The sequence below is a fragment of the Aplidium turbinatum genome, chromosome 4, assembly GCF_918807975.1.
Source record: "Aplidium turbinatum chromosome 4, kaAplTurb1.1, whole genome shotgun sequence".
In the NCBI taxonomy this organism is placed as follows: Eukaryota; Metazoa; Chordata; class Ascidiacea; order Aplousobranchia; family Polyclinidae; genus Aplidium; species Aplidium turbinatum.
In genome coordinates this window covers 5339154-5365062 of record NC_137475.1, presented here as the reverse complement: position 1 = coordinate 5365062, position 25909 = coordinate 5339154, and the positions used below count along the sequence as shown (strand labels likewise).

The window sequence follows — 25909 nt, the reverse complement described above, 5'->3', positions numbered from 1 at the left end:
AGGCTATGCTTTTCAGGTTAGGCAATATCTAAATAGAAAATATGTTGCTTAGATTGGCAACCTTGTGCTTGGTTCTTCTAGTATGTTCCTTTTTGAAACGTGAGTAAGTTTTAATGAAATATAGTTATTTTATTTTCCTCTTTTTCATGCAATATCTTTCTTTTAGTCTTCACATCGCATGACTACAGTCTGAAGGCTTTCACTTTAGTCTGAAACTAACCCAAGTTTTACTATTATTGTTTTTCTTTTCAGAAATATGCAGTGAATCTTCTTAATCTTTTTAATGCATATACTGTATCGTCTAGCTTTATTTTTTTTTAAATCTGCAGACTATTTTATTTATAGTAATAGCGGTTAAAACTATTTTAAACTTTTGAATAATTTTACAAGTTTTAATTCGATCTATATTCTGTATTTCCCTCCCCCTCCCGCTTTGTGCTATTTTTCATTACTGCAGTTGAAATTGTGTATTTTTTTCGTAGCTGCCGTCAGTCAAAGGGATTGCAACGTGCCAGCACAAACTAGGATACTCTGCGGGGAATTAGGCGAAGGGCGAAGACTTTGTGAGGACAACGACAGATGTTGTTGGGATGAAACCGAAAGGAGATGCTATATCAGCTCTGACGCTTTACGGTCATCACAAACTATGGAAGCTTTACGAACGGCTGAACGCAGCTTTCGAGGCCCACCTCCACCATCGGGGGAAGAAACAGCCCGCGTTTTCACCCAAACAGCTGGAAACTTGGAACAGAGAGGACTGGTTTCTGGGGTAAAAATTTTTTTTTACTATTTTTAATGGTAACAGTAATGTGCAAGTACGGCCCGATAGCTCAGTGGTTATGCGCCCGGCTCAAGATCACGCGGGCTGGCTCGACTCTCTGGGTGTGCGCTTGAGCAACGCATTTCAGGACTGCTCTCTATTCAGCGGCACCTAGTGAATGGAATAATTCCCTGGCAACAACACTTCAACAATCAGAAAACTTCACTCTGTCAATCTCGGTAACAGACCCCTGCGTCAAGAGCCTCTACAAATATGCGAAATTACCAGGAATAAACCTATCAGGGCTTTGTCAGTCCGAGGATAAAGATTCAAAACCAAACCAAAACCAAACCAAATCAAAGTAAAGAGTTTTCACATTTTGTGTTTGACCGAGATCATCCCAGTGATAAATTTTCATTAAGAAGAAAAAAGTGCTAACATGTTTTTTTTCTGCTATACTTTTGGGTGCAAATGTTTTATCTGCGACGCAAAACATACTTAAAAAACAATTTTAAGGTTCAATTTTTTAGTGGTAATCATTTATCTTACCCACATGCCCAACCTGTTTTCTTAGTTACTCTTTTGGTGATAAAGCCACTTTATAGAAAAACATCCGGATAAATTAAATTTTATAAAATCCGCCACGTTTGCAAACAGGCAACCGAAACAATGTTGCGGGCTTTTTGTCTTGTCTTGTCAAAATACGTCATTGGCTTGCAACACAGCATGAAAGGCTCAAAAATTATTTTTTCAATTTTGTTTTGTAACGTAAAACTGTAATAAAAAAAACGTGTAGTTATTTCTTTGTTTTGAAAGAATATTTCTTTTTAAAAAGCTATGGTTTTCCTTCTGTGACATTCTTTTTCAGTGTCAGCATTTGGTGCCAACGAGACCAATAGACCGGTTATCTAGACTCTAGAGTTTAGGTTAGAACTAAGATTAAAAGAAATAAAAATGCAGAAAGAAGTTAAAGTAAAGAAACAGCTCAATAAAACATTCCTAAGTGAACACTTTTAACTTTTCGTTTCAGACAAACTGATGTGCGCTGTAGCTTCTTTTGTATCATTTTGTATCAGTGGCTGTACTGGATGAATGAATGACAATGACAAACTTTGAGTGTTTAAAAAGATATTAAAACTTTCTAGATTTCGTATTTTCCTTGCCCATGCATGCAGTCTTAAAAAAAAGTTTAGGGTGTTTGGTTCCTTGCCGGCCAATCATGTTATACCATAAGTTAAAACTTCAAACTTTTTTACACTGCAGCGTAGCCTTTGAAGCATCTCAAGTTTAACATAGCCTATTCGATGTGCTTATTTATTTGAATTTTGAAATATTACATATTCGATATGCTTGGTTGATCAAAACGCTGTACTGATGACACTCAAATGAACGAATCAGTACTAGGCCTACTGCTTGCAGTTAGATGTTCAGTATGTTTCACGAAACTTTAAGGAATGTACCAGCAACGGCCGATTAAAGTAATCGACTAATTAGTTAACCTAGGATCAGTTTGCGCAAAATTTGTCGATTAATCACGAATAGGAAAGTTTTAATCAGCGGATTACGGTGCGTAAGGAAACAAAAAGATTAATGAGAAAATTAATCTGCTTAATCGGCGGGTTTGCTTCATTGCTAAGTTGTCCACTGTTGGTTTATTCAACCAATGAAGTTAGATTCTAAACTTTCATATTCTAAGTTTTGTTACCTGAGTTTGTACGGCCACAAAACTCCAATTTAGCTCTGATTAGTTAAAAACATTTAATTTCAGACTGAAACAGTCTCTTTTGAAGCTAAATCCTGGCAGCTTCGCGTACTTGCAGAATTTGAAGGCCGAATCCCCGACACACGTCTGGTTGCCGGGGTTTACATTTCCACTGGGTGCTGCTAAACAAAAACCTTTGAGTGATTTTAGTGCACACACCGAGAGTTGAACCAGTGCTGTATGACCTTGCCATATTTTGTTTGTTCAGTGTTGATCCTTTATGTTTGCAAAGGCTTTTAGTGACGTGTCAATGTAACTTTGTAACACTTTATTTTCCAGCGAAGTATCGGTGAAGTCAATGCAAGAATTGCGCAACGTAATTTCTTGGGCTTGCTTATCGACTTCCCAGAATGTGCAGTGAAGACTCCTTTCTGTCACAGGTAAAAAATACCACAGCAGAACGAAATAACGCGCTTTTACGATTGCATCCTTCTCTTGAAGATGTATTAAGGATCGATTTTTTAGAGAAGCGTATCGAACAGTATATTTTTTGTCTTGATTAAGCCAAAGTAACTTTCAACTTGTCTGATCTGTGCAAACACTGAGTGCTTTACAAGTAAGGTCTGCTGTGTATTTCACACACAAGTCTTCACGTAGACATCACAACGCATACGGCCTTCAGATAGCAAGACTAGGAATGGTTAAAAACGTTTTTTTAGTCGTTTTTTTCGTTTTTTACGTTTTTTTTGTTTTTTATTTGTTTTATTTGTTATGTTCGTTTTATACACTATTTCTTATCGTTTTATACATTTTTTCAAGCCACAACTGTTTTTATTTATTATTACAAAAAACTGCAAAAGAAAGTGTTAAATTATAGCTGCTGCATAACTTATTATAAATTAGTTTGCTGCAGTTTTGACTTAGTTCAATAAGTCAGAAGTGTGGTCGCATGCTCAGCAAATGGTACCAATGAACCACCCAACTTCACGTGCTACCAATGATGAGGATGAGGACTATGCGGTCCCTGTGGTGACCATGTTAACAGTCAACCTTCTTTGTTGCTTGTCCTAATTGTTTTTATTTGTATGCCTAATTCTTTTATTCATTCATTTCTTCCAATGCACAAAAGCTATTATGATGAGTAGGCCTCACATGATGAAATATGTTGTTCTTTAAAGTCTAATTGGTGAATCTACAGTCTAATCAATTGATACAATTAATTTACCGATAAAAAAGAAGTAGACAGTTCCACACTAAATCGATAAATTCATGTTCTTTCAATTTAAATGTAGCCTAATAAACTTGCATTTGTCAATTTTAATGCGATACGCTATACTTTAAAAAAAAAAAATTATCACACTGTGCATTTTTTGGGATCATTGGTTGTCAAAAGAAGATTTTTATAAAAAGTTTTTATAGAAGCGCAGCCGAGCTTATGTACAGTATTATTATAAATCCATTCCTTTGTTGAGCGTCAAGCAGAAATAAGACTCAGTATGCCCTTTTTAAAACTTTTCTTCGGTAGGCTATGACCCGACAGGGTATCGAGCCCGCGGCTAACGAGAATAGCGGCCCAACAAAAAGTAGAACATATTTTCCAAAAAAAAAACGTATGTAGCCTTATTTTCAAAACAATAATGTGTGTTATAAACAAGATAGCTCTGTATGCATCACAGATCTGCGCTGCTCTCAGCGCTTTACAAAACAAATAGTGTCAGCGCAACCGTGTAGAGGCGCAGCCGGGAACATTATTACCCGAATCCATTTCTTTGCTGAGCACCAAACAGGAAAAAAGATTCAGTACTGCTTTTAAAAAGTCTTTTAATTTTACCCAATAGAGTGTTGAACCTATGCCCATCGATTCAGAGATGCGATAGCTACCGAGCCACAGAAACGGTTAATGCATAGTTGTGAGATTTCGTAACGTCAGGTGGCACTAGAACGCACTACGAAATCTACAAAGAGTAATATAGTAAAAATGTGAAAATCACTACTCTCCAGTGGTTTTTAAAAATTATAATCAGCGGTGTCTGCGCATGGTCACACACACATGTGTCTTGAGCATTTGAAACAAACATTTACCAGTCTACGCATTAGCTGCACGTGTCATGGACTGTATTAAGCAACTACAGCAAGTTTATAGCGATCGGTGTCGAATCAGCACCACCCGAGCAATATAGAGTTAATAAGATTTATTAACTCTATAAAAACTTATGTTCTTTAGATCATTTTGCAATCGTGAAAATCCAACCGCGGAATCCGATCCACTTGTGTGCTTGCAAGACCCGCAATGCTGTTTTGACAAAGACTTGTTTCTGTACAAAGCAGTTTTTGGACGAAACTTTATGGGAGGAGCTCCCGTGTGTTATTACGGGCCTACGTCATCACAGTACAGGTAGCAATGTAGCATGTAACTTTGTGATTGATATTTCAGAATATAATGATTTATTTTGTCAGAAAAAAAAAGTTTAACAGCACTAACACCCATTTCAATTGTTTTCAGATTAATTTAAAGTTACAAATAAGCGCGTGAATTCAACGTCTGCAGACGTTGAATCAATATAAAAATGACGGATTTTGCTGTCTGGGACACGTTGTTCATAGCATTGCACTAGTTTTGTATTTTGTACCACCACACTACTAACATTACAGTTTCATCATTTTAGATCCAAAAAAACTTAATCTGGTTGTTGTTTTAAGAAACATTGTATCACTTATGTATATTACCGTATTACAATAATTTTAAAGTTATAAAATGTAAATTATATAACAAACTAAAAATAGCCAAACATAAGATCGAAGTTACTCATTAGTCTACGCTTTATTCCCTTTTAGAACAGCAGCTGGCTTTATTCAGCCTTGGAATCCTTTCTTTCAGCCAATAGCCATTCAATTATTTGAAACTCTATTTGACAACACAATTGTGAATTTCCAAATCCAGGCTACGTGCGCACTCACCAATTTGTTAGGGGGGATCGTCTTCTTACAGACTCCTAAATGCGGATGGGAAGGTAAATATGAAGTCTATTTATACATTTAAGATAGTGATATCGGCTTTAGTGGCGTTTTGCTGTGTTAACACTTTTTCGCAAGTGCCTTCAGGTATTAGCATTGGCGAATTTCGTTGTGTGCTGAAGGCTAGTTGTAAAAACATTGAACAATAAACATTGCATATGAGCTTAAAAGAACCAATGCTGTAACAATATTGCAGACACAAGAAAAATATAGTTTTTTAGTTTATTTTTCTAAACTAGGTAGCAAGAATGTGGCGACCATTCTTAAACAGCGCATTCTGTACTCCGATTTATTGCTGTTGCATTAAGCCTATGTCTTTATAGCAGTTTTAATTGCGTATTATTCTACTTGCAGCTTTTCTTGCACACATATACACGGCTAATGGTGCATTGATAACAGTGGTTGCATTTACTTAAATTCTCTCTGTTTTTATTGCTTTTGGCATAGAGTAGAAATACTCTTGTTGTGTTAATAACCCACCATGCTATTTATCGTATGACTTCTCCCCAAGCATTGCGTTGCTTGTTGCAATGACATCATTGCACTTGACTAGGAAGCTGTGGTTCAAAAGCAAGTGCTGCAAACCGCTACTTCCATAGCGAACCCGAACCGGCCGTCTATCTTTTGTCATGAGTGACCCCAGGATGGCCGTTGAGAGGAAAATTCGGGCACGGTACCAATGAGATTCCCTGCCCCCAAATTAAGACACTTCTAAGAGAAAAGCACCATATCCAAAGAAACCCCGGTGGTTTGTACACCCCGGCCCCCTTGGAAAGGTTACGGGCCTCTAAATTCATCTCTGGCCCAGATCCAAAATATTCTTTGGGTCACCCTGCCAACGCTACTGAATCCCAGCACCAGCTCGCCGTGACGAAGCACCAGCTGCAATAGACCTTGAATTCTTGACCATCGCTATTTATCGGGGATTAGGTTGTTACGTTTAGTTTATTGCAAGAAAAGAATTAATCATTTGAAAAAAGGCAACTGCAAGACTGCACAAACTGAAAAGAAGAAGTCACTGTAAAATTTTGCTACAATTGTCTACTAAACACAAGACAAGTTGGGGTGTCTTATAGGCATGTAGTTAGCGTGCAAGCTGCACCAATATACTGTAGTGATCGAAGCGCATTATTTTTGCTATACCCTACATGCCAGTTGTGAGGTTTAACAGGTTTGGGTTAGCTCAAACCGTATCTTAAAATTATTACAAAAAAGCGAACCAGTTTTATCCGAACAGCTTGTTGCAGGCTACAAAGCGTAAACTGATTTGAAGACGTTTACAGGAGTGATATTTACAGCTGTGCCGTACATCAAGTTTGGGCTGTGCTGGTGCAAAGAGCGATAACAAAACGCTTTTCTTGGAACTCTTTCACAACTGTGTTTTACTGTCACTTCGAAATTTTGACGATAGACGCATTGTCACAATACAGATATTTAGATAACAAATCACATTGTAAAAAGACGTGTATTTGCAGGTATAACCAGACTGCAATGTCATTTGAAGGGTTGCTGTTATAACGATGACACAAATGAATGCAATTATCCAAGTCAAGGGAATAATTTCTTCGGTTTACCATCTTCTTCTGGGAATAGAGAATTTTATCCCGAGTTGGTACCCCAGCCTTATGACGACTTAACCTGTGATTCAGTAAGTTTGCAATTATAATTTGTAATAATTAAGCAAACAAAATCACACAAGCTAAATAAGATTAAAAATTTCATTATTTTCTTTAAAATATAAGCAGATAGAATTAGATTCCTTTTCATCTGAAGCTGCGGCCAAAATAGAATGAATTAATAAACATAAACATAAAGTTATGTCATTTCTGGATTTAGTTGAAATACGATTTCTTGGTGTTTGGTTGAATTTTATAACATTTTAACATACTTTTGACTAACATAATGTTTTCTAGTAGAATCAGCATACTACTTTCTTATCATGCAAAAATCATGCAGCTTTTTAGTATGCTGAAAATCAGCCTCGCTAGTACTCGTTTGGTATTGCAGATGGTGGCAGATTTGGTTCTCCATCAAAGCATTTCTCAATTATTATTCTTTGATTTTTAGAATCGGCCTGCGGCTTTTACACCAAACATATTCCGACGACTCCCTTGCAGATGCAACGTATCGTTAGACAATTTGCAAGCTTTTGTGTTTGGATGTCCTCGAGGTCAATGTTGCCCGAATTTCCTGGCCTTGTTTCCCCAGGTTGCGGATTTGTCCGCAATCAGTGGAGGCTTTTCCGCAAATCAATTGCAACTTAATCCTGCTTTCCTTTTATCACCATTCCTTCCGTCTATTGATCGAACCTCAATCGCCAGCTTCTATTGCCCCTACTTCTTTTTGCCTCTTCCGGGATTTCCGGATTTAACTGGATCGGTATTGAACTGCTGTAAACAGCAGCCTTGCTACCACCTAAAGAGAGGAGTGAGTAAATGTTGCTACCAGTATTTATTCTCTTACATTAATTAACAGAATACTAACAAAAACATGCAGAAGACCTTGGGTTGCAAACGTTAATTTAAAAAATTGATATTTTTTGCTGAACTTGATAAGCAAAAAAACGCTGAGCTTGAAGAAAAACATAAAATTTTCATAAAATAAATAGGCTATTTCGGTTACTTTGTTGTAGTAGAAACAAATTTATATTCACATCATTTCCAAAAATTTTGAAGGCTTTTCAAAAGTATTTGAAATGTCTTTCGCAATCGCTGAAAAATCACTTGCGTCATAGATGCAAAAAAATATGTTTTTTTACTTCGATTTTGAATAACCAAACACTTTTAAAATATTTCAAAAGCTAAACATTCTTCTTTTTGCATAATTAGTGATTGATATTCTTACAGGGTACGTAACGTTTTTATACACAATGTACATACTGTAATTTATCAATTGTGGTATCTCGCCGACTGTTAAATCATTGGTTAAAGAGCTTACTGTATACAATATTTATTTTTTGAACCTTTTATTTTATTCAATCTATGTAATAAGATTTAATGAAACACCAAAGATATTTTTATAAGTTTTTTATGCTTTCGATGGTGATGTGGAGTTTAACATGAAGGTAGTTTGAAAAACGTTTTTGTTTTTGTATTTTGAGTTATTTTTTATTTTGTTTTTATTTTTAGTATTTTTCTTGTTTTGTTTGCTAATTTTAGTGTTTTTATGTCATTTTTACTTTTTATTTATAATTTGTTGTTTTGTCTTTTATAGTCTGGAGGTGGAGGTGGAGGTGGGTTTCCTCCCTTTCAACGGGCCAATTGGGCAAATTGGGGGCCATTTGGGCCTTGTACTGGTCCTCCATGTAATGGTCGAAGAACAAGACAACGCCGTTGTTTAGGTTCCGGAAACTTTCCTTCTAACGCTTGTCAAGGTACCGCCTCCGAATCAGAAAGTTGCACAACGCCACAATGCTGTAACTGGAACAACTGGAGCCAATATTCTCAATGTGCCGGCCCATGTGGCGGACAAGGCCGTCAGACACGCACCCGTCAATGTGGATGCCCAGGCGGTCAGCGAAATTGTCCCGGTCGTGATCAAGAAACTGTTCCCTGCCAGCCCCTTTGCCCGGCCGAATGGACCCCTTGGCGGCCGGTTGGTCCTTGCAACGCCCCTTGTGGCCAAAGCGGCGTTGTGCTTCGGCGACGACAATGCAGACGAAATGGGGCGCCCGCAAGTGGGTGTCGGGGCCGCAGAGAAGAAAGAGTATCCTGCCAAGGACCGCCTTGCCCTGCATCATGGACCCCTTGGGCTTTATCAGGCCCTTGTGATGCTCGTTGCGAAGAGAGCGGTTTTCAATTAAGGAGAAGAGAATGTCGCACTGACTCTGGTGGGTTTGCTAACAGTTGTCCAGGAAGCAGACAAGATCGGGTTCCATGCACAGGTGGACCTTGTCCAGCGTCATGGTCAGTCTGGTCTCCATATGGAGCGTGCAATGCTCCTTGTGGCAGAAATGGTCAACAGACAAGAACAAGGCGTTGTCAAAGAAGGAACGGAGCGGGAGGAAGTAATTGTCCAGGATCTAACACTTCAAGACGTACTTGCCAAGGTCCCCCATGCCCAAGTCGATGGACCCGTTGGGGCCCATATGGCGACTGCACTGGTCCATGCTCAGGACCTCGTGTTCAGACCCGTACTCGAAGGTGTGAGAGGCCAAATGGGACCCCTGCAAATAACTGTCCAGGAATAGCTTCACAGCAGAGGAATTGTCAAGACATTTCATGCTATGCTTACACAGACTGGTCTCCTTACACTCCCTGCATGAGCGCTTGTACAAGACAACGTAGTCGATATTGCCGTGATACGAGAACCAACGATCCTGTGGCTAACAGCAATTGTGGTGGGAATACTGAACCTGTGCAGCGGAACGCATGTTCAGGGGGCACATGTGTTCCTCCACCTCCAGAACCGTGGGTATCTTGGGCGGAGTGGATAGATTGGACTGGATGCAGCCAAACCTGTGGAAGAGGACAAAGAACGAGAGAAAGATTATGTCTTTATCGAGGGAGAGCCGATTCGCCAATCGACAATTCGCTTTGTATATGCGCTTATGGACCTAACGCCGGTGCAAGCCAAGACCAAGCATGTAATAACAACCCATGTAAGTATAATTGCAATAGTGAATCCTTAACTTTGCTGTTATATCATGCTGCATTCACCATAGATATGGGTTGTTTTTACTGCTTTGCAACGTAGACACTTATGGCACAGCCTCATGGAAGTGCTACACTCAAGGTTGAAAGTTCTAAATCCATTCATTCAATGCTGAGTGGTTAAGTTCATTAACTTTATGTTCTATATCTGTATTATTGATTACTTTCCAATTATGTAACCGAGTTAGCTACAGATATGACAATTGATTTTCTCACCCAAACACACAATTTTACAATCTCATTTGCTTGACCTGCGTCAATCTGGTTCAAGTCCTGTTCAAGTATGGGAACCGCCAAGATTGAGCTCTCAAAGAAGCTTTATCAGTTCGAAAATAAAATTTCCCGCTAACATCAATATTTGTGCCAAAAAACAAATCCTCGATGTCAGTGCTGAAGTTGTTTTGGTTTGGGCGTTCTGCCACTGTGTCAATGGAAAACTTTGGGAAACCCATGAAACTCTGACAAAGATTTGCATTTATTGTGTAATATTCTTTTTAGCTTGACCTTGTGTAACATAACCGCAGGTGGCCAGAGTGACCAATACGTCTGGACAGCCTGGACTCCTTGTTCTCGATGCACGGGCGGTAACAGTCGACGATCTCGACGGTGCACGAGAGAGAACACTTCTCAGGTGTGTGCATGCGTCAACCATTCCATTGTTCATGTAGAAAAGTATAAGTGAAAGTGTGAATTACGTTATAAAGGACCTGGATTGTTAGTTTCTGCCTTACGCTGAAAAAGTAAAGCAAAATCTTTTTTTTTTTTGTTAAATAAACAATGCTATCCAGTGTCACACATCTGAATTCCTTGGTTTTTTTTGAAGAGAAAGTATTATCTTCCACGCTGTCAGCATACCGTTAAAACCTGGACTTTTTATTCTTTCGCAGCTTGCTTGCAATTAAAATTACCGGTGGACATGATAAAGCTTCTTGCAAAGGATTTGTTTTTGCGGTTTTACCAAACTGGTTTTACTACTTTAAATAGCATGGTTACAAGTCGTGATTATTCGCCTTTCTCTCACTCACAAGACCAAAAGAACTCGTTTTACAAACTTGGAAGAATTATCATGGCAGCATCTATACGTTTAGTTTGACAACGATAGCATACTTGCCCTGAAAGTGTTTGATCATCAAAATCGTTACTTTTTACCTTGGCTAAGGAATTTAGATTTTATAATCTTTAACGGAGCTTGTAACTCATATAAAGTATGCACATTTTACCTACAGAAAATATACTCTTGTAGGAAAACTACTGCATTTGCACGTTTTATTTAACCGATTGCTCACAAAAATGTAGCTTACTTTTGGGATTACATAATAATTATTTGTTTTTTTGTTTTTTGTACCATCAGCAAGTCGCATCAAATCTTTGCCCAGGAAGAGACACAGAAACAATCCCTTGCAACCCAAGGACTAACACTTGCATACAGTGGTCTGCCTGGTCCCAATATACAACTGTTTGTTCTTGCCCTGCTGGAACATTTGAAAGAGTCAGGTGAGTCAATAGTTCTTTATAATTGTTCGCTTCTCGTCCAACCTCATTCATGTGTTGCTTTTCGTGTAAACATTTTTAGAAGATACTTGAACATAACCACAAACTTCAGTTGTTATGTTTCAAAAATTATCACTCAATAATCCGTTTTTTTTTTTGGAAAGAGAGAATTTAACACCATAAGCAAACAAAGCCGAGAAAACAAATATTCTTCTCTATCCTTTTTCATAAATCAGTTTTTTCAAAAGCTTGTTAAGGGCTAAATTCATGGCCGAAAATATTGGCAATTTTTGTTATTGTTTATATCAAGCTAAATGTCGTATCATTGTTTAATTTTGTTTGCTTTTAGTTTAAAAAAGTACTACCAAAATTATAGTGCAAGATCGGAGTAAGAAAACAATTTTTTTTTTCTATTTTGCAAATCAAGAGTTTCCAAATTGCGACCCGTGAAGTAAGTTATTTTTTCCCGTCTGAAAACAAAAACATCGCCTGAATAACTGTAGCCTAGTGATTGGTAGCGTTTTATCAACAATAAAGTCTTTGTTTTTGTTAATTAGTGTTTGTTTAACATTTTTGTTTAATAGATGTCGCATCACTGGATCCCAGGAATGTGTCAACCCCGAGTATGAATACAGAAATTGCCCCCCGGGATCTTGTTAATTGGAATCCTCCCTGTTCATTCTATATAGATTATGGAGTGCGTTTTGTGGAGTACGTTACATAGCAACAGTTGCTGGTTGTTAGGAAAGACATTTATAACTTTCGTATTTTTTGCTCGTGATTGTGAAATATTTGTGCTCGCTTTATGACGTCAGTTTAATTGTTTTGACAAAATGCATCACCAAAGTTGATGTAGCCTGCATGTTGTGTTAGTTTATAAAGCGCAAAATAAAATACTTCGAGATATAAGCTTTTAACATTTTCCATGACTTTTAAATGCATAAGCTTATGAGTGTTTCTCGGCAGTCGAGTGTGGCAAGAATTGACAACGATGGACACTTGTTTTGCCCATGAAGCTGGGCTCATGGGCGAAACACGTGTTTTTGGGAAAAGTCTTGATGACTAGTGAGGAGGCTCCACCGATGTGGTTAGCGAAACACAATGCTCACTGTTCTATAATGAGTGGTGAGGTAGTGTTGACGCCAGGAAGATCGCTTCTTCTCAACTAAGCTTTTGAATACTAGCCAAGTAATTTTTGTGGGTTCATAATTTTTTTCTATTAAAAATTACAACCACGGTGAAAGGTTGAGTATATTTCCTGGCTCAAAAGCACTAGAACAATCACAACGTTTCCGTTCCGTCAGATAGATAAATTTCCAGATAAAATAAGTTTGTTGGAGGGAGGCACAGCTTGGTTTTCAAAGCATTTTAAGAAAGAATGGAGGCTACAAAAGGCTGTCTGAAAAAATAGTTAAGGTTTGGTTTGAAAAGTTTAAGGCCCGTTATCCAAACAAATCCTTAACAATTTTATCCTGTTTAGTAAAATACAACATCAGGTATATTTTCATTTATTTTTGAGAGGTAGTTTTTGTACTGACTGTCTGCTTGTTGCTTAAAAATCTCATTTAAGCGTTTATTCTCAAGGCTAATTACAACGTTAATGATTGCCCACCGCGCAATAAAATTAATTTGAAAACTTTTTATTCAGAATTTTAGCATCCAGAATGCTTTTAACTTTGAAACCCTTTGCTGATGCTCAGTTTGCCTCTGGCTACAGTTGTGGAGTATACTATGATGAACGACAGCCTACATGCTTTTTGAAGATTTAGGCAAATATAAGGCAAAGATAACTTATTGATACAAGATAGGCAAATATAACTTATTGATACAAGTAGATAGATTTTAAAAGGTTTCAAAATTTCAAAACTCGCGATGTAGGCTGAATAAACTATAATTTTAATGTGGGCAAAACCCGGTAGGCACTTTTACATCGATACGCGAAATCTTCCCTTCCAACGCTCTTCAATGAAAGTTTAGTTCACAAACGGAAACAAAATCTTCACTGACTGAAGAGACCAAGTTAGCACTATCCATCTTGATTGAATCCATGTCTACAGACGTTAAAACAATGTAAAATGGACAGACTTTGCCATGTTTTGGCTATACCAGTGATTGTTAATGGTGATATTTCCACCTTGGAGAGGCAAAAGCCTCTGTGAGAGCCTTAACGGATTCTCGACAAGTTAGGAATATTGCGAAACTTGTTAAATACACGCTGCATGGAACGCAATGAGATCATGAATTCTTTCATTTCTGACGTTTTATTTTGATAGATAAAGGGTTTTCAGCCGTGATGTCATAGTTATTAACAGGACCGTAGAGTGGATAATTTGGGTCCGGTACCAATTAGATCTTTGGGCCCCAAGTCAAGACATTTTTTAGAGAAACGCGTTATATCCAAAGAAAACTAGATTTCTTCAACTTTCCGGGCCCCGTGGAAACCTTTAGGGCCCTAAAATCATCCCAAGCCTCGTCCAAAGGTACATCCTGGACTCCCCTGTCAACGCTACCAGCCATCAAAGCAAAGAAATCGCCTTTCCATCAGCAAACGGGGTGATTTGTGATTGTACCCGATCAAAATGTCTCCAAATATCAAAAAGCTCATTGAAGAACATCAAGCTCATCCATCTCATTAAAGAAACACAATTTACTATGATTTTGACTGTAATAAATTTATTTGCAACTTTAGGTCTTTTTGCATTAAATGTATAAATTTGTGTAAGGGGGCAACAGTACATGAAAGTTTGAAAACCACTGTGCCAAACAACACCTTTTGTGGTGGAGCCATTTGTGCAAGGAAATAAAAGTACAGCGAACTGCCAAAATTCACGTGATTGGTTGATTGGTTTATAATCTTTATCCTTGGACTGACAAAGCCTTGATAAGGTTATTCCTGGTAGTTTCGCATACGTGTACCGGATTCGAACCGCGGTCCGCCAGTTGAGTAGCCCTGGTGCAGAGGCTTTTGACGCAGACTCGGTTACCGAGACTAACAGATGTGTCCGGTTGTTGAAGTGTTGTTGCCAAAAAGTTTTTCCATTCATTAGGCGGTGCTGAATGGAGAGCAGTCCTTAGAATGCGTTGCTCAAGCGTTCACCCCGAGAGTCGAACCAGCGCCGCTTTATCATGAAGCTTCTTCATTCACGAAGTCATGTGCTAACCAACTAAGCTATCGTATGAGTCTTGCGAAGAATTCAATCTCTTACAGAACACGCAGCCTAGAAGAAGTACTAGAATTCGTTGAAAATTGCCAATTGTAGAGACTTCTTATAAACGCTATTTCATATTTGCACCTAACTAAAGTCTATGAGTATTATGAGTAAACTTGGCTATACCTGAGAAAGGTGAGTTCTTTTTTGGTTTCGGTTTTGTCAATAGCAAAATTATGACAACATAAGGGATTCAGCTTTGAGATGGCCTAAAAACCGAAGCCCAAAGTTCCGGGGACGCTAGTCAGTCTGTTCCTAGGTTGAAGGAACCAAATCGATTTTCTGGATAACTGAATTTGGAAAATTGAAGTGTTATTCCATGTAGCTTATGTGGCAATTACCGGTGTGTAGAATATTGTGGCATTTATGTCGAATGACACGGGCGAAAAAAGCAACTTATTGAAAAAAAAGAATCATAGTTTTGTTGGAATAAGAACTTGGATTCCTCATTCACTCAACCATGCCACAAGCTTGCTTGGTGGTGACCGCGCAGAGTTAAGCCGATCTATGCGTATACGCTTGTGGTGAGCAAGGAAAGCTGAATGTGGTACACCATGCTTTAGGTAATAAAAAAAATTAAGGCAAACATAGAACCACAGCTAGGATGTAATCCAAACAAGGTAGAGATGAAAGAAATCAGGAACATTACATAAAGAGATTGTAACATTTAGAGTTTAATAATTTTGCTGATGAGCTTATTAATACAACTTTAGCTGTTTGTGAGACACATCATGTCAAGGACAGCACGAATGACATGGTCAGGGCTGATTGATCGTGGGAATTTTTACCTTTAAACTGAAAAAGCGTTTTTGAGAGTTTAATCCTCACAGTTTCGGATACTTGTAGGGGATTTGAACCACTAACGCATGCCCGATCACCGAAGCTGGATGTTACTTGAAAAATTAGTAGTCAGACTTTGTTAAATTAACAGTGACTTCAGAATTACATTAACACAACAGTACTATTCCATGTAGATTATTCACACCTACGATGTGGTGTTATCATTACAACTAACGATTACAACTACAATTATAACTACGGTGTTAACGGTTGGGAGCTACCGGGTTGAGATAACTTCAAATAGCTGAAGTGCGTAACTGAAACTTTTAATTCTGCTCTATCGTCACAAATACTTATTGACAGTCAGTCCTTATTTATTTCTTATCAAAGGATCTACGGTATACATACACACAATGCATTTCTGCTTTCTGGTTTTGAGTGCAAGTTTTTTGTTGTTTGAAGGTAAGTGCAAAAGATTTTAGCAGTCTTCCTCTAACTAGTAATGTTAAGGAAACAATATCTTGCTTAGTTTGTCACTATTATACGAATAATACGATTTTAATGGAGCCGTTCCTTTGTTGAACTATAAACAAGCAAACCAGGCAAAACCATGACGTTTATCTTTATATTAAAACAAAGTAAACATATAGAACGTTTGCGGTTATACACATCTAACCCTTGTCGAGTGTGTGAGAAACTAATTTATTGAAACAACATATCAGTGAATTGATCTTTGGTTAAGATTAATTTAAGATTTAATTAATGATTTTTTAGCTTCGTCTGCAACAATTCAAGCTGAGTATTTTCGAACTTTGTCGTATCTGCAAAGAGTTCCAAAGCCACAAAACTTTAATCCAGTTATTCGAGCTGCTCAAACAGTAAGTTTACTTTATAATTTCACATTTTGCCGCTTTTCCTTTTTTCTAGACATCATGTTATAGCAAAAGCATGTTGTTTTTGCTGTGACAGTCCAAATGAACAAATTGCGCTAATTGCTTGCGATCGATTAATTTAGGGCAACGTTATATTATAACTACCTACAAATAAAATACTGTCAGTATGACACACTGTTACAATTTGAATAAATCTGACATGTTGAAAATTGTGTCTACTTCGTTTTCTCTCCTCTTGTGGTGTATGGTGTGTTTATTGCTGCTTGAAAACGGATGAAATTCTTTACCATCTTCCGGCTTTGGTTGGTTTTAATGCTTATTTCCGTTTATTACTACCCTACTTTCACTCGCTGTAGCAAAAACGTCATTCCAATCTTTGTCAAACAGTAATTCTTCTTTTTGGCCACACGACAAAAGCAGTGCATACAGCAGTGGTTCTCAAACTGTGGTACGCGTACCACTAGTGGTACGCGGGAGCTTTCCAAGTGGTACTTTGCTATGCCACACTTTTGTTGAAAATGCTCTCAGAAGGCACCAAATTCAAAGTAATTTTTCAAAATTTTCTGGGGGAGGTCTCCCAGACCCCCCGCCGCTGTGTGTTGCCTTCGGAAAAGTCAAACCTCTCCTTTCAAAATTCCTGGCTATGCTACTGGGTGGTACGCAGCGCTAGTGAAAGTTGCTAAGTGGTACGAAATCACTAAAAGTTTGAGAACCACTGGCATACAGTATAAAACAGGTTTTTCTATACTATGGGTAACGACCCTAAATGGGGTCGCAATTGTAATTTTAGGGTTGCCAAACAAATTAAAAATGAACTTACATTCTGTAGATAACACTGTAAACTGTCTAACAAGCGGTTGCATAGAAAAATAAATTTCTTAAATGGGGTTGCACCAAAAAAAAGTTTGAGACGTTCTGGTTTAAAACACGAGCATACGCAAAAAAACAGGACAACAGAAATTATGAAAAACAGTTGTGAATTTTCTATTATGTTGTTTTTGTAGAGCAACTCTTTCATTGTACCACGAAACTTGAACTTTTCGATAGCTTCAATCTTCCAACAGGAGCGTCCGCAGTGTCCTGTTAGAGTCCCTTTTTGCCACAGGTAGGCTAGGTCTAAAAGACTCTAAATAAACCTTCCATCAAGTGGTGTCAACTTTAGAATAACTTTGTTGTTAGGCTACTAGTGTTTACAGTTATTTATGTTTTCAATTAAATGTTACAAAGCATTAAAATACAGTTTAGAGTTCTACTCAATGCTACATGAACAGTGGCTTGAACACCTTAAGTAAATTTGTTTGTTACTGTTCATGTTGATGATCACAAAATGTTGAAAGTACAATGATATGCGTTTATTGACGTACTTTTTGAATTTATGATATTTTCTGTTTGTTCAAGTCTTTAAATGAAAACGTCTTTAACAAAAGCTAAAACGTCTTTAAATGTTAAACCACTGTAAAACAAAAACTGGTGTTTCCGCTGTGAATGTACACAGTCTCTACAATTTCTTCTACTTTCTTTTTACAGCATTTTCATTCGCTCAAACGAACAAATGTGCAGTGGGCTTAACATAACATTTCTTCTTCCTCCGTTTAGGTTTTACTTCAACTCCAAGATAAATTTCCACAATGGACGTTTTCTTACACTATATCTTTCCATAACTTCCTCATACATTAAAATCTTTTCTCGTGTTCATGACTTTTTTTGCGTTTTTCGTCTTTGCGTTGGATTAGCCTACCTCTTTTTCTTTTCCCAATTATCAAATGCTGTATCCATTTCAAGGGCAACTCTTCTCTCTTCCAATCACATCTTAGCTCTCTTCATCGTATTCCTAGACTCTCATTTCCTTTTCGATGTTTCAGAACAAAATGCGGCCTCCAGTATCCCTCGTCAGAATCAAACCCTTTACAATGTAACCAGGATCCGTCTTGCTGCTTCGATGAGCACTTATTTGCTTATAAACGAATGTTTGGAGCATCCTACATGTCTGACGTTCCCGTGTGCTACCATGGAGCAACGTCTGTTCAATATTTGTAAGCTAGTTTGTTCAATTTGCTTATATTTGAAACTTTAAGGTTAGTTTTTTACTTTACAAACAATTTTTTTTGGTGATGCTAAAAACAATATTGTGCTTTGTGGTATCGTCTTAGGGGTGTATTCAAAGCATCGGGTAACGATTGTTTTAGCTAATCGCTTACGTTACGTCGCTACAAAAAAGCTATAGATGAACCTTTGAGTGGTAACTTCATTCGTAGCGGATTCATCAGAATACGGGTGTCATTATTTCAAAGCGATCCAATGTTGAATCGTTTGTGGTAAGGTTTTCTTTCCTGTCCAGGTTTATGCCTGGCAGTTGAAGATTAAGATAAAGTGAAAGAGACAGCATAACACAATCAAATTTTTGTCTACTTTGAAAAAGTCCTTTTGGATGTTGTGCAGACGCTTTCACTACTCAGCTACACAGCCAACAAAAATAATGCTCCTTGTCGACTTCTGGCAGCATGGCTCCATGAACAATATGCAGAGTGTAGCTTCATTTTATTCACTTTCATTTTAAGACAACTCGTAAGGCTGGTTCAGCCTTGGAATCCTTACTTTCATGGCATGATGACTGATGCATTTTCATCTTCATTTGGAACCTTCCAGCAGGGATCTTGTTCGTCCGGAAGTTTTCCGTTTTATCAAAATAACAATCTTGTATGTGGCTGGAAAGGTATTGACTTTCATCATTGTTTCACATAATATGTTAGTAAAATTAAACATGTGCTTTCGGAGTGTGAAAAAGAAAGCGTTCTTCCTGGCTATCAGCACAAGGCTGAGCACTCTCTGGTAATCTAGTACAACGAACATTTGCGATTTGCTAACCATAACAGTGTACAGTAGAAGAAGTTCTTTTATTTGCAGAACTTCTTCTTCTCTTCTTCTTCTTCTACTGTATACCGTTATGGTTAGCAGTAGCCTCCACACTAGCCATTTAGACCATCCAATCAGCTATATTTCTCGGTAGCCGATTGTAGCAAGAATTACTTCTGCTTACATTTTTGTTAAATCGTCTTGTTTAGGATATAGTGTAGTGATGGGTTTTGACATCTGGCTTCTTACAGAGAAGTTTTTGGTTTGGTTTTGAATCTTTAGCCTCGGACTGACAAAGCCTTGATATGTTATTTCTGGTAGTTTCGAATACTTATAGAGGCTCTTGACGCAGGGCCGGTTACCGAGATTGGCAGAGTAAAGTTTTCCGATTGTTGAAGTGTTGTTGCCAGGGAATTATTCCATTCATTAGGTGCCACTGAATAGATAGCAGTCCTGAAATGCTTTGTTCAAGCGCACATCCCGAGAGTCAAACCAGCGCCGCGTGATCTTGAGCCGAAAAAGGAACCCTAGCCTACAAGCTTTCCGTCTAAACTGAATTTCAACCTAAAAATAATAATTTGAAAACGAACGGAATGCTTTGCAGGTATAACACCAAGGGAGTGTCGACTGAAGGATTGTTGTTATGACAACGCAAGAAGTGAATGCGTTTACTCAAGCACATTCAATCAATTCAATCAAAATAGCAATTCTAACAACTATCGTCCTGAATTAAACACACAATTCCAAGCTGAGGCACAATGTCAGAGCCAAAATGTGAGAAAATTTGGATGCCTGACTATATCATGCCTTGAATCATAGCCTATAAAGAAAATTTGTTTGATAGATTAGGCTACAAACATCTTTTGCCATATGTAGGCTATTGTGAATTGTGATGGGTTTGCTGCATCCAACGAATGCTTATGTACAAATAACAACAAGACAAAAATAGCTGGAGGCGAAAATGTTACAATTTTTCATATGCTACAGCAGCAATTGTACTCACATTCATATGTTGAATAACCTCTCTCCGTCATTCTTTGACTAATACATTGATTTAATCATGTTCATGCTTAGTGCAAAACGTTTTTTCATTCGCGTTGTGGTAGAAAAGCGTGGGTTAAGTTGGTACTAGGCCTAACTAAAACTATACTTGGCAATCTGACTGTTTTGCAAGGGCCAAGAGCAAATCATGTCAACGATGATTACAGCGCTACATAAAACAAGTTATTATTATTATCAAACAAAACTAACTGTGTCTTTAGAATATTGGTAACAATGTCTATCGGAGGCTTCCATGCATGCATCCCGGAGAAGGAGTGGATGCAGCGTCAACACTCCTCCAGTGCCCACAAGCACAATGTTGCATCGACTACTCAGCAGCCCTGCCCAATACGTTTGGCCCCGCTCCACCAGTTGGCAACCCTTTCTTTCCATTCGGACAATCGACGTCAGGCGGTGTTAACAACATATCGTCAAATTCATTCCTTCTAGCAGCTCTAGCGTCTCAAACAAATCAACCTTCAGGCTTTTCAGGATTCGCATACCCACAACAGTGCCCGTATCTGTTTACTCCTATTCCAGGGCTGCCAGACTTGACATCATTTGCAATTGGTTGCTGTGAACGACATGCTTGCTACCACAAAAAGAAAGTAAGCCAAATAAGATACTGATTAACGTGAAAGTAGTTTTTTTTTACGGAAAGATAAGAGTAAACTTTAGTCCTTTTATTCGAAAGGTTGATTTTGGGCTTGACTCGTGACTTGACAATGTTTATGGTTTCCATTGCGTAGCAAGATAATGTGGTATATTAATGCCCTTACTTCCACATGTATCCACTACATACAACGTTAGCTTGTTAGGGAGGTATTTCTGATGTGCAGCATCGCAACAGTGTCTCTTTTTTGTGTCTGAGGGTCATCAGAAGATCTCTTTAAGGACACTTTCGAACCAAACTTACGGTTATCTCATCTGTGATTATGTCCTCAGTAATCTTGAGAATGTATGTTCTGTATTTTTTTTGTTTTTTATTTTTTTTATTTTAATTGCAGTTATGAAATATGTTTTACAATTTTACATTGAAAGTGAAAAGTAAATATAAATATTTTAGTTTAGTTTCAGATTGCGCAATTGCCAGGGCAACCAAGTGGTCCCGATTTTCATTCCCAGTCTCCATATTTCAACCAAGGCCCATCGATACAACAACCCTACGTTCAACCCAACCCCCCACCACCTCCTCCGTATGTTCCCCCCACCCCTTCAATGCAGCCCTATGTAAACCCTTTTCCTCCTCAGCAACCTTTTGTGAATCAAGGTCCTCCTCAACAACCAGGATATCCAGGATATCCTCAGCCACCCTACGTAAACAATGGCCCAACGGGACATAGCGATTGGGCCCAATGGAGCGGGTGGACGGCATGTTCCGTGACTTGTGGTCAGGGAAGGCGAAGTCAGCACCGAACTTGCAGAGGAAACAACAATTGCGTTGGTTCGTCACAAAGGTTGGAGGATTGCTACATAGCTGATCTTTGTCCACAAGGACCCGGTCCTCGTTCCTTTGTTTGGGAACAATGGGGAGATTGGAATGATTGTTCGGTAACTTGTGGATTTGGAACGCAACTTAAAGTGCGACAATGCGTGGACAAAACCACGCGTTCGGCAGCACCTGTCTCAAACTCTTGTGGTGACGACAGACTCATGATACAAGTTTGCAATGCGGGACTATGTACGAATTCATCTTGGGCACCCTGGTCAGACTTTACAGCATGCACAGCAACTTGCAACCGACCAGCAATTCAAAGACGAACTAGAGATTGCTTGGAAAATGACATCAAAGCTAACTACACCCAATGCACTGGTAGTCCGCAAAGTCGAAAATTGTGTCGCGTTACGGACTGCATCAGAATAAGCGAGTGGCAGGAATGGGAAGCATGCTCTGCATCTTGCGGTGAAGGTGTACAGCGGCGCGTGCGGCCCTGCTTCAACGACACGATCAAAGTTAATGGCAGCTGCTCAAACAATATTGTTGAGACCAAGAACTGTTCGTCACAATGTCCCACTAACGTAATAAGATGGGGCGAGTGGGGGAAGTGGGAACCATGCCCTGTGTCATGTGGTAATGCTTTGAAAAAAAGGTCAAGGACTTGTACTCTTGTTGGCCTCAATACAGTCTTGGAAGATTCGCTTTGCACAGATTTGCTTGACACTCCTCAAGAGCATCAAAGACAACTTTGTATTGAACCTTCATGTAAGACTGAGAAGTTGTTCTTTTAATAGGTTATTACTTTTCTTTAATAATTTTAAGATTTTGCGCTAAACACATCCAAGAGTTGTAACAGTAATGGAAGCATGCTATTACATCACTTTCAATTATGGTCTGTTGGCAACGTTAGGTGCTTTTTTTTAGATTAAGACTGCTGCAATACCGGTGGGCCTATTTGTAATAAGTTTTCACGTTTATAATCGAAATGGTAGCACTATGTCATTGGCAGTCTCAACTCTGGTACGAGTTAGTGCAATGGAACGAGTGAGTTGTTTCTATTTACTGCTGTGAGTTTTAACGTCTGTCGACATTAAACTATATAAAAGTGGCAAACTTTATTGGCTTGGATGATGTAGGCCTACCTACGTGATTAAAACCTTCCAATTGATTTGTTTTTTCTGTTTTCCGTAAAAAAAGTCATCAATTTAAATGATGTCGTCATGAAACAGGTTTTAAGTGGTCACCATGGTCAAACTACACCGAATGCTCCGTCACCTGTGGAAATGGAACCCAAACGTCTCGTCGAGATTGCTTGGATTCTAATAAGAAGGTAGGCACTGTAGTGCCCTACTGTAGTGCAGCGCAGGGCCCTACTGTAGTACTTCACTTTCTGTAGTGCAGCGCAGGGCCGTCTTGACCTCCCTCCGGCCGGGGAGGGCACAGCTGTTTAGGGGGTCACTTGTTCTAATCTGTTCAATGTGTTTTGACTGTTTAAAGCAGAAATAAGCTGTTACAGAAGCTCGATAAGACTGGTCAACACCATTTTTGCGGTACAAACTTTGAGAACTGATACAGAGCAATTTTCGGTGCTGAATCCGAATCTGACTTCAGATTTATCCTATTACGTCAAGTTTGTGAGATATGATAACAACAATTGCCAAAAGTGAAAGATTCGACTTAGCCTTTGTCACACATAAACACTTTGCTATATCTAGTAATCCGTGCTACTAGGTTCATAAATAGCTGAAGTTTTTCCCAAACTACAATCTGGATGTCAATTTGCTTCTGACACAAATTTATTAACCAAAAGTAATGACAAGCTGAAAGTATAACTGAGTGACTCCCCTCTGTCAATGTTTTGCATGAAATCACCAAGATTGAAGCAAGCATATGGCAATGCTTGTCTAGTAATCTTATTTAAGCCTTTTAGCTTGGTCAACACTAACCTATCGCTATGGCACTGCATATATTGGAAGTGGACGCAGCGTCAAATCTTCCATTTATTATGTCTATCAAATAGGTTGAGAGGCAAGCCTCCCACGCCTCCTATCCAACCTTCCTTTGTCAGACATGAAGTTTTGCACAGTCCGTTTATCTTACAAATTTTGCTTTGTTAAAACTCTGGTTCTTCCCCAACTATTTTCTGCATCCGCTACTGCATAGTCGGTATACTTACCTTTTTTTTCTCTAAAAAATGTTGGAGTTGTTTACTCTTTGCTAACATGAGGAATGTAAATTTTTCCCAACATTAAAAGAGTTTGTGGCGATGACTTAACTCTTTCTTGTCCTATTTTTTAAAGCAATCACTAAACATAGGGGCCCACTACAGGAATTCGGGGGGAGAGAAAATATGGTGGTTACACGGCACAACAGAATTCTTCCTGCCAAGCTACCAAGAAAAAAAAATTAAAAAAAAAATCTTGGATGGAGCAGCTTGGATGGAGCAACTTTTAAAAAACTACATGCTTCTCGTTATTTACTTGTTATTACAAACAAGCATTACTGTGGATTTAGCGGCATTCAAAAGTTATTTTTTTCTTGCTTATTTTAATAATATCATATCAATCTTTTTCAGGTCCCTGCAGTGCAGTGCATCGGTTCTGATAGAAGAGAGCGACCATGCCAACGGCCCACCTGCGCCCCTGAACAAACATGGACCCAATGGAGTCAGTGTACGGCGACATGCGGTGATGGAAATCAGCTTAGATTTAGGTAACGAATCTATGATCTTTACCAACTGCAAATATAAGACGAGTTTCCAACTACGTGCCCTTGAACACTGCAGTTGAGGTATCACTACTAAAATTCTTTCTCCTTGGAGTAAATCAACAAAAATCCCTCTGGTCAAAGTAAAAAACACTAAATCGTTTACGAATTGGTGTTAGCCTCATCACATTTTTAGGCCTAATGTTGAAGTAGGGTTACAAGACAGGCCCAATGGCATGTTCTTGTGTCACCGAGCTCCAAACAATAAACCATCTTCTTCTCTGTCGCAGTGCAACAAGAGGAGACTTTTCTCAACATACAGCTCTGTTGCAGAAGAATGTGTCAATCTGTGACGTAGCTAGCTATTATTATCATACAAAGAATTAATAAAAGAACAAAAACGTATTTAAGTAAGTTGTATTTGCGAGATCAACAGTGTTATTTTTTCACAGTAGGATAACCAGAAAAAGAGAAATATTTCCCCATCTGGCAACACTCATATACAAAAATGAACAATAACGTTTATTTTTATGCGTTTGCAGATGCATCCCGCAACAAGACGGAACCTGTGAAATATCTTCAATAATGTTCTACAAAAGGAAATGCATTGGCCTTTCAGATTGCTGAAGATTTCTCTCTCAATCATAGTCTGATGTACTTAACATGTGTGATTCACTCCTGACTAAAGCTACAGTTTAACCTAGACCACTTTACCTCTAGCAACCAGTCTAAGTTGCTAGATACTTTGAGTAAAACATGCTGGAGAGTTGTCCACTTAACACTGAATATTAATATATTATTCTTTGCATTGGAAACACCTTTGATTGTGCTCAAAGCCCGAACCATTCGATTGATGCAATGCACTTTTTATTTGTTATTCCTAGTTTTGTAGTTTAAATTACGCTTGCATTTTTGTTGAATAAAGTAAACTTTGTTTTGGTACAAAACCCAAACAGTAATGAAAAATAAGACAAAGGGATAGCCTTCCACCAAACAATTGTTGGACTGACCCATGATACAAGATGAAGTATCGGATACAACAGTTGGGAGGTGACTTGCATGTGCATAAGTTAACAAACCAAAAAATGAGACAATGAGTGATTCCTCAAAATATGCATCTGCTTTGCAACTTGATAAAAACTACCTATATTGTTGATTTTTTGTTTTTCCGTACCCTGAGTTTAAATCCTGCTCAAGTTACAAACGTGAGCGTAGATGTGACACGTTGTTGACTACCGAAATAAATCTGCTACCGGTACCGAAATCGATACACAAAATAAGCTTTAAATTTTGAAACTTGAAAAGTTCTGGTTAAAAAAATAGCCAGTATCATAGATGCTGAAGTTCGACGCTTTCAGCTATCTTCTTT

At 38.4% G+C, this 25909-nt stretch overlaps 1 protein-coding gene across 1 annotated transcript; it reads left to right on the top strand.

Moving 5' to 3' along the window:
- On the top strand, positions 1-25491 carry LOC145768853 (uncharacterized). Its single transcript, XM_082580458.1, has 21 exons — positions 1-99; positions 483-769; positions 2802-2902; positions 4687-4857; positions 5298-5473; positions 6953-7125; positions 7545-7904; positions 8691-10077; positions 10654-10760; positions 11481-11623; positions 12205-12275; positions 16384-16487; positions 17507-17607; positions 18365-18535; positions 19061-19215; positions 19960-20129; positions 20618-21004; positions 21522-22599; positions 23064-23164; positions 24410-24546; positions 25083-25491. Exons 1-21 carry the CDS (start codon positions 42-44, stop codon positions 25165-25167), a joined length of 5523 nt encoding a protein of 1840 aa, XP_082436584.1. The 5' UTR covers positions 1-41; the 3' UTR covers positions 25168-25491.
- Positions 25492-25909: the final 418 nt, after the last annotated feature.

What these genes read in the sequence shown, in the direction of transcription:
- LOC145768853 (XM_082580458.1), top strand. Translation starts at nt 42, where the DNA reads ATGTTGCTTAGATTGGCAACCTTGTGCTTGGTTCTTCTAGTATGTTCC. An exon ending in GCAACGTCTGTTCAATATTT is followed by an intron (nt 18,536 to 19,060) that starts GTAAGCTAGTTT and finishes TTTCATTTTAAG; the next exon opens with ACAACTCGTAAGGCTGGTTC. An exon ending in ACTTTGTATTGAACCTTCAT is followed by an intron (nt 22,600 to 23,063) that starts GTAAGACTGAGA and finishes GTCATGAAACAG; the next exon opens with GTTTTAAGTGGTCACCATGG.